General features: G+C 45.0%; 1 protein-coding gene across 1 annotated transcript in view; it reads left to right on the top strand.

Moving 5' to 3' along the window:
• Nucleotides 1–15,510, top strand: part of AZI2 (5-azacytidine induced 2) — a 41,680-nt gene that overhangs the window by 16,906 nt on the left and 9,264 nt on the right. Inside the window, exons 3-6 of the mRNA XM_073678024.1 lie at nt 1,373–1,483; nt 1,603–1,702; nt 5,602–5,744; nt 15,406–15,467. Of these exons, the coding sequence (XP_073534125.1) occupies nt 1,373–1,483; nt 1,603–1,702; nt 5,602–5,744; nt 15,406–15,467 (416 nt within the window). The remainder of the gene's footprint in view (nt 1–1,372; nt 1,484–1,602; nt 1,703–5,601; nt 5,745–15,405; nt 15,468–15,510) is intronic.

Here is a 15,510-nt window from a genome sequence, read left to right as displayed (position 1 = left end):
CGGCGCGGCGGTCACAACTCCATACAAGTCTGAGAGCCTCGTTCTGCATCTCATAGACTTGCACTGAGAGCTTGTGACGTAGCTTCTGACTTCCAGCCAGTCATAATCTGTGCTCACAAGATAGTGCTGTGGCACAGGAGCGATGCCGGAGAGAGTATATGGCTATGTGTCCACGATGCAGAAATGAAGCAGAAAATTTCTGCATCATTTCTGCATCTCCCTGGCAGAAAAAACGCATACAGATTGTACATGCGTTTTTCCTGCCAAATACATGCGGATTTGAAGCGTTTCTGCATGCAGATTGACAAGCGCTTTCCAGGCAATTTTAGCATCACTTGGAAAGTGCTTGACAACTAGGTCACACTATATAAATCCATGCAACCGGCATGGATTTATATAGTGTGACCGTAAGAATGTTTAAAAATAAAAAAATAAACCTATACTTACCCTCTGATGGCCCGGCGTGTGTAGCTGCGCTCGCTCCGGTCTGCCAGCTGATCGCGGGACATTGCACTGAAGGGCCTGCGGTCACATGACTGTGACGTCACCGCAGGTCCTTCAGTCCTGCCCGCAAGCACAGGGAAGGAGACCGGGGGCCGTCGGAAGGTGAATATAAACTTTATTTTTTATTTTATTCTTTTTTTTACAGGTACAATGGTACCCAGGTCTGGATGAGAGTCTCCTCTTCTCCAGAACTGGGTACCATCCGCACATTGAAACGCATATAATCTGTGAGTACAAATGTACTGACACGGATTATGTGCGTCTCAATGCAAGTCAATGGCGGGAGTTCCGCTGCGCTTCCGCAAAATTAATGGACATGCTGCTGATTTTTGAGCGCAGCATAAACGCTGCGGAAAAATCCGCAGCATGGGCATAGAACTTGCGGAATCCCCTCGGGGACCATGGGATGCGGATTACCTAGCGTTTCACAAGCGTTTACGCTGCGGAAATTCCGCAGCATATACGCTTGAAAAACGCTAAGTGGGCACACAGCCTATGACCAGGGGCAGTGGGCTTACATTTAAAGTGCCACTCCAGCACTGAAAAAACCCCCGCTGGAGTGGTGCTTTAAACAGAATATTGATCCAATTCCAAATCTGATCTAGTTTGGCCTGAGTTTTAAAGAATTTTATAGAAAAGAGAGCGAGGGGGCTGGAGACTGACCTGGCTGGGATCTTGCTGTTGAATCAATCATCTTGCATTGTATCATATTGTAAAGTATTTAATCTGCAGAGGAAAATGGCTACACATTTATATTTAGAACTCCCTACAGAAATTTGTTAAAACAATCTTTTTTTATTTATTTTTAATGTTCATCTTGAGTCTCAGGGTTGTTTTCTAATGTATTATTATTTTTGTCATTATTCAGCTTTGTGCAGAACCAAGCATGGGGGAAAGTGACAAAGTGAACAAAGCTTTCAGTGCATTCCGTGAGATTTCTATTGAGCGAGACAATCTAAAAAAGAAACTGAGCGCAATGGTAAGTGTTTTGAGTTGCTACCTTGTGATGCTGGCTGCACCTTGTAGATGTGCTTTTTATGCATGCACACACTGTGGTCTCATGGATTTATTGGCAGTGTGTGTTTTTCATTTATGTAGGAGAAAGAGAAAATGGAATTTACAACAAATTTCAATGAGCAGTTACAGTCTAAAGAAGTGGAGCTGCTGCAAGCGAGATCTGAACTGGAGACCCATCAGGGTAAGCTGCATTATATTACTGAATGTGTGGGGGCACAACAGCTTCCAGCATCTACAATAGAGGTGGACTTACTCAAAATGAATTGGACAGCAAAATAATTGCTTAAATAGGTTTCATAAGATCTTTCAAAATTTAGTTAGAGGGAGGAATTGTTAAATCACTTACCACTCCAGTGCTCAGACACAAACTGTTTGGCTACAGCAATGATGTCCAGTCTAACCGGGTGACCGCTACAGCCCGGTAGTCAAAGACGTACGAGGAACATGGGGCAGCAGGCGATTTAACATCTGAGTATAGGTTCTTTTAGTTAATTTATACTATTGCTTCCCTGTGGCTAAATTATATACGATCTTGGAAAACACTTTGAAAATGCACCTATTGATAGGGGAAATACTTAAAGCACCACTCCAGCGGGTTGTTTTTTACTCAGTGCTGGAGTGGCGCTTTAAATATAAGCCCCCTGCCCCCATTCTTATACTCGCCGTCCAGCGGCTTCACCTTTTATCAATGGCACTCCGGTCCTACAGCACCATATTGTGCCTGTAACTTCTGACTGGCTGGAAGACTTGTATTGTAAAGTGACCTCCATTGCACTCCATGAAACACTTGGGCACATTTCACTGACAGTGAGCAGCACTGGAAAAGGATGAAGGTGGCAGCGGGTGAGTATGAGACAGGGGAATTACAATTAAAGCACCACTCCAGCGGTGCAATAGAAAAAATGCTGTAGTGGTGCTTTAAAGTATTTTATATGCGTGCTGCCTGAAGAATGAGAAATTTCAGAACTAGTTTTACTTTATGTATGAGGATTACTGGTGTTAGGACTACATTCAGACTCCACTACTTTCCCATTTCCCACCACTCCCTCCTAATCCCCTCCCTCATCCTCCTCCCTTTCCTTCACGGTTTCTCCTCTATTTAATTTATACACAAGATAAATATTCATTCAAAATAGTTGCGAGGAAACTCCACAACAAAAAAAAAAAACTTCAGAAACATTGGTCTATAGGAATGCATTTTTCAATCAAGGTGTGATGGGATTTGTGGGCAATTTTAAAAGTAATAGTATTTTATTCCTCTATAGACTAATCTGGCATTTTCAGGAGGAGCAGAGGGGCTGCTCCTCCTGAAAAAAAAAAAAAAAGCCTAGAGGGGCTGGCTGTAATCTTTAATTATGATCCACGCAGCCGCTGAGGAGGAAGCTCTTCAGCCAGGAGGAAAACCATTTTATTATTTGACTGGTTTCTACAGCTGGTGTACCAGACTGCAGAAGGAGTTAAATGATCCCATCAGTAACATTGTTGTAAATCGATTTCTGAGCAAATGCTAATTATTTGCTCATAAATCAGGTTAGAAAACAGTTCAGGAAAAAGAGACAAAGGTTACAGACCTCATTAAAGGATTTGACTGTCTGCAGTCTCCATGTACTATGATTCTTGGAGATTTGTGAAAGCCAAAATTTAGACTCAAATAAAAAAAAAAAAAGTGCTTTTTAGCCACAAATACATGCGTTTAAAGGGGTTGTTGCGACCTAGAAAGTTATGACCTATCCATAGGTCTGGTGATAACTTGCTGATTGCTGGGACATCCACCGATCACAGGTATGGGTCTCTTCAGTACACCTTTTTGAATGGAAAGTGGCCACATATGCACATTACTGCTTTCTTTCTTGACTTTCGTACTGACTTTAAGTGGCTAAGCGCTGTACCATCTGCTAAGTTAAAACACCCCTTAAAATCTAAAAAATGCTCCCACAGATGTCCATGTCCTTTCAATTCCACATATGCAGACCCTTCCCTTTGGCTATCTTTATTGATTTTGAGATGTGTATACTTCTTAACCATTTATACCAAGCAATGTTTTTCAAATTAAATCTGTTCTACCTGTCATGAATCCTGAGTATTGGGAGTCCCTGATGCCAGTGAGAGCTGAGTCTCTGTTTGCTATCAGGTCTCAGTGCACAGAGAAATACACTACTCAAAAAAAGAGGGAACACTCAAATAACGCATCCTAGATCTGAATGAATGAAATATTCTCATTGAATACTTTTCTGTACAAAGTTGAATGTGCTGACAATAAAATCACACAAAAATCATCAATGGAAATCAAATTTATTAACCAATGGAGGCCTGGATTTGGAGTCACCCCCAAAATGAAAGTGGGAAAACACATTACAGTCTGATCCAACTTTGATGTAATGTCCTTAAAACAAGTCAAAATGAGGCTCAGTATTGTGTGTGGCCTCCACGTGCCTGTATGACCTCCCTACAACGCCTGGGCATGCTCCTGATGAGGTTGCGGATGGTCTCCTGTGGGATCTCCTCCCAGACCTGGACTAAAGCATCTGCCAACTCCTGGACAGTCTGTGGTGCAACGTGACGTTGGTGGATGGAGCGAGACATGATGTCCCAGATGTGCTCAATCAGATTCAGGTCTGGGGAACGGGCGGGCCAGTCCATAGCTTCAATGCCTTCATCTTGCAGGAACTGCTGACACACTCCAGCAACATGAGGTTTGGCATTGTCCTGTATTAGGAGTAACCCAGGGCCACCCGCACCAGCATATGGTCTCACAAGGGGTCTGAGGATCTCCTCTCGGTACCTAATGGCAGTCAGGCTACCTCTGGCGAGCACATGAAGGGCTGTGCGGCCCTCCAAAGAAATGCCACCCCACACCATTACTGACCCACTGCCAAACAGGTCATGCTGAAGGATGTTGCAGGCAGCAGATCGCTCTCCACGGCGTCTCCAGACTCTGTCACATGTGCTCAGTGTGAACCTGCTTTCATCTGTGAAGAGAACAGGGCGCCAGTGACGACTTTGCCAATCCTGGTGTTCTGTGGCAAATGCCAAGCGTCCTGCACTTTGTTGTGCTGTGAACACAACCCCCATCTTTGGACGTCGGGCCCTCATACCACCCTCATGGAGTCTGTTTCTAACCGTTTGTGCAGACACATGCACATTTGTGGCCTGCTGGAGGTCATTTTGCAGGGCTCTGGCAGTGCTCCTCCTGTTCCTCCTTGCACAAAGGCGGAGGTAGCGATCCTGCTGCTGGGTTGTTGCCCTCCTACGGCCCCCTCCACGTCTCCTGGTGTACTGGCCTGTCTCCTGGTGTACTGGCCTGTCTCCTGGTGTACTGGCCTGTCTCCTGGTGTACTGGCCTGTCTCCTGGTGTACTGGCCTGTCTCCTGGTGTACTGGCCTGTCTCCTGGTGTACTGGCCTGTCTCCTGGTGTACTGGCCTGTCTCCTGGTGTACTGGCCGGTCTCCTGGTAGCGCCTCCAGCCTCTGGAGACTATGCTGACAGACACAGCATACCTTCTTGCCACAGCTCGCATTGATGTGCCATCTTGGATGAGCTGCACTACCTGAGCAACTTCTGTGGGTTGTAGAGTCCGTCTCATGCTACCACGAGTGTGAAAGTACAACCAACATTCAAAAGTGACCAAAACTCCTTTTATTGAGGGTGTCTTGATAATTGCCAATATTTTTCCATCTATTGTCTATTCCATTTGCATAACAGCATGTGAAATTGATTGTCAATCAGTGTTGCTTCCTAAGTGGACAGTTTGATTTCACAGAAGTTTGATTTACTTGGAGTTATATTCTGTTATTTAAGTGTTCCCTTTATTTTTTTGAGAAGTGTATATAGTGTGGCGAAATCTTTGCACTGTTACAGCTATTATTTGTACCTAGGTGAAACACCACAGTGTAGTGACCTTGTGGATCCTGATCAGACGCAGTGGTGCGGGCTACTTACTACTAGGCTGCTTATATAGATGAGATAGTATAACTGGAGAGGAGCAGGTTCCTGTGTTGTACAGTAATTTTCCTAATAAAAAATGTCGCCGCTCAGTAGAACGGCTTCTTCTGGATGAATTAACATTTTTCTTTTCTGCAGTGATGAAAAGCTTAAACAACAGTATTACTGACTGGGAAATTGAAAAGCTGAACAGTGAGCTGAAAATCCGGTCACTGGAGCAAGAAGTGAAATTGCTTCAGAAAGAATGTGGACGTCTCCTAGCGGAACTTGAAAGGACAAAGGTAACTGTCAATATTGAAAACCGTGCAGTTAGATCTTCACGTACTTCAAAGACTCGGTGTTCATTGCTTCAGGTATCTGGTCTATGCAGAGTAATCGCTTGTAACCATTAGGTTTGGTAAATCTTGCATGCAGTGTTGTACAATTCTGTCTTCCTGCAGCTGCCACTAAATGGGGTTCACTTCATACTGTGTAATAATTGAGTTCCATATATTACCCATATCCAATATGCTCCCTCTGGTGGGAGTGTTACTATTTTTAAAGAGGTTGTCCACTACTTTTACATTGATTGCCTTTCCTTAGGATACGTCATCAGTGTCTGATCGGCCGGGGTCCGACACCCTGCACCCCGGCCGAGCTGTTATCAGTGTAGCTTGCCAGAAGTACTTGCTTGCGGAGCTGGCCGTCTAGTTGTAGTGGCCGGGGCTTGGTACTACACATCCGCCTTCTATTCAAAGCAATAGGACGTGAATGTGCAATATTCTGCGGCAGCCACTACAAGTAGACAGCCAGCTCCGCAAGTAAGTACTTCTGGCCAGTGGCCGCTGCCATTAACAGCTGATCAGCGGGGGGTGTTGGATCCCGGCCAATCAGACATTGATGACCTATCCCAAGGATAGGTCATCAATGTAAAAGTAAGGACACTCCATTTTTATACAAGTTCAGCTAAATGGCTTCTGTATGCACAAGTAGTAAATCTTACAAATTGTGTACATTAACTTTTTGCAATAGTTGTTGCTGACAAGACTCCTTCATATGGCATACACATAGTTACATTGGGAAGTACAAGTGCATGTGAAATGGATCTATGGCAGAAAGACCTCTTGATCGAGGGGCACACTTAACAGGGACAGATTTATAGGGTTATTCTCAACATGTGTCTTCAGGAACACACCGCTTTCCAGCCACCGGTCTTGCTTGTTAACAGTGGGTGCATACTCCTCCTTGAGTGACAGGTCTGGGTGAGCTGCATTGTCTAGCTGCTGAGCTGAATGTGCTACTGTGATGGACAGAGGGCTTTTTCTGAAGTGTTCCCTATTATTTAGAGTGGGGGAAAAAAGTATTTGGTAAGCCACCAATTGTGCAAGTTCTCCCACTTAAAAAGATGAGAGGTCTGTAATTGACATCATAGGTAGACCTCAACTATGAGAGACAAAATGAGAAAACAAATCCTGAAAATCACATTGTCTGATTTGGAAAGAAACTTTTTTTCAAATTTTGGTGGAAAATAAGTATTTGTTCATCTCAATAGTTTGTTATATATCCTTTGTTGGCCATGACAGAGGTCAAACGTTTTTTGTAAGTTTCACAAGGTTGGCACACACTGTTGCTGGTATGTTGGCTCATTCCTCCATGCAGATCTCCTCTAGAGCAGTGATGTCTTGGGGCTGTCGCTGGGCAACACAGACTTTCAACTCCCTTCAAAGGTTTTCTATAGGGTTTAGATCTGGAGACTGGCTAGGCTATTCCAGGACCTTGAAATACTTCTTACGAAGCCACTCCTTCGTTGCCCTGGCGGTGTGCTTGGGATCATTGTCATGCTGAAAGACCCAGCCACGTTTCATCTTCAATGCCCTTGCTGATGGAAGGAGGTTTTCACTCAAGATCTCACGATACATGGCCCCATTCATTCTCTCATGTACACGGATCAGTCGTCCTGGTCCCTTGGCAGAGAAACAGCCCCAAAGCATGATGTTGCCACCCCCATGCTTCACAGTAGGTATAGTGTTCTTTGGATGCAACTCAGCATTCTTTCTCCTCCAAGCACACCAAGTTGTTTCTACCAAACAGTACTACTTTGGTTTCATCTGACCATATGACATTCTCCCAATACTCTTCTGGATCATCCAAATGCTCTCTAGCAAACTTCAGACGGGCCCGGACGTGTAATGGCTTAAGCAGACGGGCCCGGACGTGTAATGGCTTAAGCAGACGGGCCCGGACGTGTAATGGCTTAAGCAGACGGGCCCGGACGTGTAATGGCTTAAGCAGACGGGCCCGGACGTGTAATGGCTTAAGCAGACGGGCCCGGACGTGTAATGGCTTAAGCAGACGGGCCCGGACGTGTAATGGCTTAAGCAGACGGGCCCGGACGTGTAATGGCTTAAGCAGGCCGACACGTCTGGCACTGCAGGATCTGAGTCCGTGGTGGCGTAGTGTGTTACTGATGGTAGCCTGTGTAACATTGGTCCCAGCTCTCTGCAGGTCATTCACTTGGTCCCCTCGTGTGGTTCTGGGACTTTTTCTCACCTTTCTTGAGATCATTTTGACCCCATGGAGTGAGATCTTGTGTGGAGCCCCAGATCGAGGGAGATTATCAGTGGTCTTGTATGTCTTCCATTTTCTAATTATTGATCCCACAATTGATTTCTTCACACCAAGCTGCTTGCCTATTGCAGATTCAGTCTTCCCAGCATAGTGCAGGGCTACAATTTTGTTTCTGGTGTCCTTCGACAGCTCTTTGGTCTTCACCATAGTGGATTTTGGAGTGTGACTGTTTGAGGTTGCGGACAGGTGTCTTTTATACTGATAAGATAAAACAGGTGCCAGTACTACAGGTAATGAGTGGAGGACAGAGGAGCCTCTTAAAGAAGACGTTAGAGGTCTGTGAGAGCCAGAAATATTGCTTGTTTGTAATTGACCAAACACTTATTTTCCACCAAAATTTGAAAACAATTTCTTTCCTAATCAGACAATGTGATTTTCAGGATTTGTTTTCTCATTTTGTCTCTCATAGTTGAGGTCTACCTATGATGTCAATTACAGGCCTCTCTCATCTTTTTAAGTGGGAGAACTTGCACAATTGGTGGCTGACTAAATACTTTTTTTCCCCACTGTATCTATTAGGGCTCGTTCACATGATCGTATTTTCAGTCCAAGTGATGTCCGTGAGAAAAAACAGACAGCTCTCAGACCAATGTTATTTAACGGGGCAGTGCAGATGAGACTCGCCCATTGAAGTCTATGGGTGCATGAAAAAAATGGGATGCCACACAGAGACACAGTATAGAATCTGATTTTTATGGATACATTGCAATTCTGTAACTTAGGAAACTGTAAATGGTCTTGTAAATGATTGAGTAATAGCCGCTGTGCTGTTTAAAAACTAGATTGCTCACAGATGACAAGTGAGAAAAAATATGCTCGTGTGAACCTACGCCTAGAGACAAATAAGTGTTTTTGCAGCAGCTCATGGTGAAGGTGAGCAGCGATTAGGAGAGCTGCTCTGATTAGGCAACCTGACAGGTGGGGCCCACAGGCTTGTGATATTGCAGACCTGATAAAAGCAGCTTCAGGTCAGGAGCTAACAGGGAGGGGAAGGCTCTTTTTAGTAAACTCTGCCTGGAATATAGCTCCTGCCATACTTGGCCAGGCTCTGATAGTCCATCTTTTTGGCAGCGAGCTGTAAACTATGTAAGATAAAAGCTCTCATAGCTGGAGAACGACAGCAGAAAGAAAAAGCAATTGCAAATTTGCTTATTTTCTTGCTGTCTAACCATACCAATTTCATTATATGAGAATACTTTTTAATAGAGGGTTTTCAGGAATAGAAAGAAATAATGGAAATGTCATTATAAATTAATCTCTAACTACCTATAATTGGCAAATCACCCTTATTTTGTCTAGGGAGGTAATTATTCTAGTAGATAAAAATGGCAGTCGCCTTGTTATGCTAACAGAAACCTGTCCCAGAAGGTTAATAGGACCAGAACCTGGAAACCGTCTTCTCTATGATACAGGAGCTGATAATCCCAGAAGATGCAGCTTTTTTTTTTCTTTTTGGGCTGTCCACAGTAACTCTAGAACAAAGTTGTCATTTTCCACAGCTTTGCTCTGTACGTTGTCAGACGTCTGATAAATGCTTTAATATGCTGTGCCCACTAGATGGCAGCAGATTCATTGATATAAAACGTGCTGATTGGCACTGCCACTTTTCTATAAAATTACACATAATAGTCGTCTCGGCTTGAGCCACATAATGCTTTGTATTTTCTGATTATGCTTTAAGGCTACGGCCCCACTAACAGTATTTGGTCAGTATTTTTCCTCAGTATTTGTAATAGAAACACGTCACCGCTTCTGTATTTTTCACCCACTCCTGTTTTAGGCTACAAATACTGAGGAATAATACTGATAGTGGGGCCGTAGCCTTAGAGTGATGTTTGCCTTCGTTGAGTATATGAATATAAAACGATCTAGCTGTTAAAGGCATTTAACAACTCTTATAGCTAATAGGACAGTCTGCTACTGGTGTTTGCTGCTAAAACAGTGTTCAGTATAGACTGAAAACCCATAAGCAGTAATGCCGGGGCTCTGCTGTGAGAAGCAGATTATGTTGTACTGAGATATCATGGAGGTAAATTTGTAACAGATGAAATACTCGTCTTGTCTGGATTGCACCCAGATGAGCTCAACGTCCCGACATTGCCAATCGGCATTGTTACATGGCACCAAGTCTCAATGCTGGCGTTTCACTCACAAGTTGTCATTAAAGGACTTTTCAGTGTGCTGTCAGAAAAGATGTGAGGCCCTCTCTAGGGCTGGTGTGAATAGATTTGCAGTATTCTGAGGGCCACCTCCCAACATCACAGGCGTGTGTATCACGCTGTAACGAGGATATGGGGCCCGGCCAGCTAATCAAATGAACTGCAGATGCCATCAGGTAGGAGACGCTTCTCAGGGCTCCCATCCAGCGGCCAAAGATTAGACATAGCCAATGGACCGTATCCTGCAAATCCATTTGCACCAACCCTAGCCTTCATATCAGGGCTGTGGAGTCGGAGCCTGTGTCCATTTTGGTGGAGTCGGAGTCAGTATAAAATGGACACCGACTCCTAAAATATATAATACATTGGGTACAGTAGTACAATGCAGGATGTGCTGTTAATGTTTTCATAAGAATTTGGGAAAGTTATGAAATGTCCTATAAATGTCTGTTCTGTTCCTGATCTAAGGATCTCGGCTTTTATCTGAGATGATCTGTGCTGCACTTTATGTACATGCTCAGCAGTGAGGCCGGCCGGGCTGTGGAGTCAGAGAAACTGAGGAGTCGGCGGTTTGGCTTACTGACTCCACAGCCCTGGTCCATACATAAGTTCTATATGCAGCATCCTGCTAGAAACCTAGTAGGTGTAAATGATAGAAAGCTGCACAGTGCAGCACTCTGCCCAGGGCAGAAATCCAAACACTGACTGTCCTCAGCCAGACTCTAGAAGGTATCAGTCTATATTCTTATTGGGTTCAGAAGTTCTTCGGTAAAAGTACAGTTTCTTTATCATTTTAAAAGTCTGATTTAATACAGCAGAGTGAAGTTGTAAATGGCACGTGGTCTGTACGGCTGTGGTTGCCGGTCTCTTCAGTCAGCCAGTCTGACCCCATTCTGTGCACCACTTTCTCTAGGGAAGATTATCTAGTCGGTCCTTAAAGGGATTGTGTAGCGCCTTTTTATTTCTACATCGGGTGTTGAGAGACACTGCTGCTTGCTGGAAAGGACAGTAGTTGCCAAGACAGCCAATTTCCCCTCTCTATTTATTGCGTACGTACGTGTGGGGGTTTTCCATTACAATGATATTAATGACTTATCTTTTAATATCAGAAAGAAGGGGGTCCAAAATCAGCTGTACTAGCTTCTGCAGTGGCCAGTTGTAGACGGTGTATGGACCTGCACACTGCAGCTGCCGCCTACTGCCCATCGGTGCCTGTGTATCTAGATAGGAGCTGCTCTGACCATCACTAAGAGCTGCGGTGTTCTATTCCATACACGGTTTACATCTGTCGTTGAGGAAATAGGTCCTCAATATTGTAGTAGAAAACCCCTTCAAAATAAGACACGCACTACAGAGTGCCAACTGTTCAGTCCAGCATAAAGCAGCGTCGCTCTGCCCCTTGTCCAGAATTAGGAGGTGCTGCTTAATCCCTTTGAAAGTGGTTGTCTCATGATTTTCTTCAGGAGCTCCCCTCCTGCCTCGTGTGTTTTTCAGGATTGACAATTCGGGCCAGTGGTATTGCAGGCTATCCAATGTTGCAGAGGCAAACATGTCTAGCAACCTTGGACAGTTGCAGGGATTGTCCAGCTTCAGAGCAGCACTTGTAAGCTCTATAGCAAACCGCTTGCAAGCGCAAGAAAAACAGCCACCATAGAGGTGGCTGGTAGTCTAGGCAACATGGGGTACACTATAACATTTAAAAATCCCTCTGTCCTTGACAACATAAAGGATTTTTGAACATAAGTTGCAGTGCTGCTTGTTCTTACACGTACATTGCAGTTTTAAAAATGATGGGTCATGAGTAGTGTTGCGCAATACCTTCCGATATCAGGAAATATCGGGCCGATACCCAAAAAGTATCGGATATCGCCGATTCCGATACCGGAAACCAATGCAAGTCAATGGCACACAAATATCGGAATGAAAATAAACCCTTTCTTTCCTTGTAGGTTAATTCTACATGAAGGAAAACAACTAACAATAATGTAGAATATATTGGGGGAGGTGGTTGCCCAAATCGATGGGAACAGTGCTCACAGTGAAACATGAAAAGCCGGCAATTCAGCAGCGGCATACACCGGTACCCGACAATTTTTAACAAAGAATAGAGCATCACACATAGATTAGATAGATAGAAACATGTCAGTCACATATATAATAAGTACAGTGACAGTGTTGGTTACTGTACTTGTCATTTAGTGTTAAAGTAAAGGATTATTAAAAAAAAAAATTGGCGTGGGGTTCCCCTTAATTTTAGTCTCTAGCGGAGGTTAAGCAGACGGCTGGGGCAGATGTTTGAAGCCTGGGAAGGGGGTAATACCCACGGAGCTTCCCAGGCTACTAATATCAGCCCCCAGCTGAATACCTAGCCTTTACTAGCTATTAAAATGGGGGACCCCCCCAAAAAAATGACGTGGGGTCCCCCCTATTTTAATAGCTAGCAAAGGCTAGGCAGACAGCTGGGGGCTGATATTAATAGCCCAGGAAGGGTGCCATGAATATTGGCCCCCTCCCAGGCTAGAAACACCAGCCGTCAGCCACCCCAGAAATGGCACATCCATAGGATGTGCCAATTCTGGCACTTAGCCTCGCTCTTCCCACTGCCCTGTAGCGGTGGCAGTGGGGTAATAGGGTTGGGGTTGATGTCAGCTTATAATGCCAGCTGACATCAAGCCCAGGTTAGTAATGGAGAGGCGTCTATTTTTTTTTTTTTAAACTTATTTCATGAAATTCATGAAATAATAAAAAAAAAAAGGGCTTCCCTATATTGTTGTGTCCGGCCAGGTACAAATAGGCAGCTGGGAGTTGGGGGCAGCCCGTTCCTGGATTCTGTACCTGGCTGGCATACAAAAATATGGCAAAGCCCACGTCAAAATTTTTGGGAAAAATTAATTAAAAAATAAATAATAATTTAGGGACTGCATCTTTATTAACCCCTCAAGTGTCATTTAGTGTTAAAATAAAGGATTTATTAAAAAAAAAAATTGGCGTGGGATCCCCCATAATTTTAGTCTCTAGCGGAGGTTAATCAGACGGCTGGGGCAGATGTTTGAAGCCTGGGAAGGGGGTAATACCCATGGAGCTTCCCAGGCTACTAATATCAGCCCCCAGCCGAATACCTAGCCTTTACTAGCTATTAAAATGGGAGACTTCCCCCCCAAAAAAAATGACGTGGGGTCCCCCCTATTTTAATAGCTAGCAAAGGCTAGGCAGACAGCTGGGGGCTGATATTAATAGCCCAGGAAGGGTGCCATGAATATTGGCCCCCTCCCAGGTTAGAAACACCAGCCGTCAGCCGCCCCAGAAATGGCGCATCCATAGGATGCGCCAATTCTGGCACTTAGCCTCGCTCTTCCACGCTGGGGTAATAGGGTTGGGGTTCATGTCAGTGCCAGCTGCCATGAAGCCCAGGTTAGTAATGATGGGCGTCTATAAGACACCCCCATTACTAACCTACAAAGTGTTAAAAAGAAAAAACACACTACACCCAGAAAAAAATAATTTATTTGAAATAAAACATACCATTTTATTTAATTCTTAGTTTACTAAAAAAAAATAGTTACCTGTCCACGTTCCTGCGCTGATCTCCCATGCACAGCTGTCACATCTGGAGATGGTGACAGCTGTGCATGGCTGCTGTAAGCTCACGCTGCCGGGAACACGTCCGCTCCCGGCAGCGTGAGCCCTGACTGAGGTCACCGGAGTGCATTCAGGCAGCGCAGCTCCGGAGACCTCCTTTACGGCACTGCTGTACCGTGGGAATTTCTCACGGTATAGCAGGGCCGTGAAGGAGCTGACCGGAGCAGCGCTGCCTGAACTCCGGCGAACCCGCTTATGCAGTGACGGGGCTGCTTTACGGCCCCGTCATTCTAGCGGCGGCAGCGGTTCAGAGCGGTAACATTTTATTTGGCTGCTCTAAACTGGAGATCATCGTGGGACACTCGTGGACTACTACGGAGGGGTAAGGATAAGGTCGTGGTTTATTATTTTATATTTTATTACAGGAGATCGATGGCTTCGGGGAATTGGGTGTCTAGGTGAGTATAGGTGTATTTTTTTATTTTTTACTTTATTTTAGGTGTCGATCGGCGGGGACAGGTAATGTATAAACTAATTTATTGTAGGTAACCACTGGCCACCAATGAAATGTATTTAAAATTTATTGGGGACACAGTAGGGCAATTTAAATAGCAGGATCAGGCTGATGGGAATTACTGCTCTCATCGAGCTGATCCTGCTGGCATGAGTGGATGGGGGACAGACATAGGCCGATGGGAGTAGTAGTGTCACATCGGCCTATGTCTGCCTGCACGCACACACCAGTCATGACGGACTGATGGTCTGCGAGGTGTGGCTGACCTGTGCGGCCGTGGGAAAGTTCATGTGAGTTCATGCAATGCAGTCAAGCATGAACTCGCATGAACCCTCTGAGGGCACTGCTGCGACTTCAAATGAACAGCTGATCAGCATCACCTGATACCTCAGCTGTTCATTTGAAATAACCGTCGGGAAAGCGCAGCACAGAACGGGAAAGCCGGCGGTGAAGTCTTTTCACTGCCGGCTTCCCCGCCCGGGTCCTTCGCTCCCCGCTTCCTGGTGCTGTGCTCCCCGCCCGGTCCTAACTTAAGATCGGGATGGGAGGTGGCGAGGGGAGCAGAGGATCAGGGTGGTAGGCTGCGGGGAAGCGAGTATGCGGCTGAGTGATTGTTTAAAAGTCGACGGGCGGTAAAAAGCCGCCGGCTTTTAAACAATCCGGAGAATTCTCCCACGCTGGGATGGCATTGAGATGACAGGCTGGATCGCAGCTGAGCGCTGCCATCCAGCTTGTCATCCTTCAGAGACACTGCAGAGCGCAGGCAATATGGGAACTTCCGATTCCGGTATCCGATATTGTAAAAATATCGGAACTCAGTATCGGAACTCCGATACCGCGAATATCGGCCGATACCCGATATTACAGTATCGGAATGCTCAACACTAGTCATGAGACGACCCATGTAACTCCTTATCCTGTGCACATAAAGGCCCTTGGTCATTGTCCGCTGAGCTATGTGTGATGGTCGGCTTTACCATTCTCACTCTTTTATTATTTCATCTTTTTGTGTGATTACTTTTTATCCGTTGAAATTACAGTGCCATGTAATTGTGTATAATGCACCTTCCTATTGTATTGCAGAATGCTGCTGAGGATAGAAGTGCGTCGTGTAAGGAGAATCATCAAGATAGCGGTGATGACAGGTAACTTTTTTTTTTTTTTCAACCATAATTTCATTTTTTTTTT

This window comes from Phyllobates terribilis, unplaced genomic scaffold (assembly GCF_046119375.1).
Source record: "Phyllobates terribilis strain yellow unplaced genomic scaffold, ASM4611937v1 Scaffold_4__5_contigs__length_816908805, whole genome shotgun sequence".
In the NCBI taxonomy this organism is placed as follows: domain Eukaryota; kingdom Metazoa; phylum Chordata; class Amphibia; order Anura; family Dendrobatidae; genus Phyllobates; species Phyllobates terribilis.
Note: the sequence above shows the minus strand (reverse complement) of the source record. Positions and strands in the feature narration are given on the sequence as shown.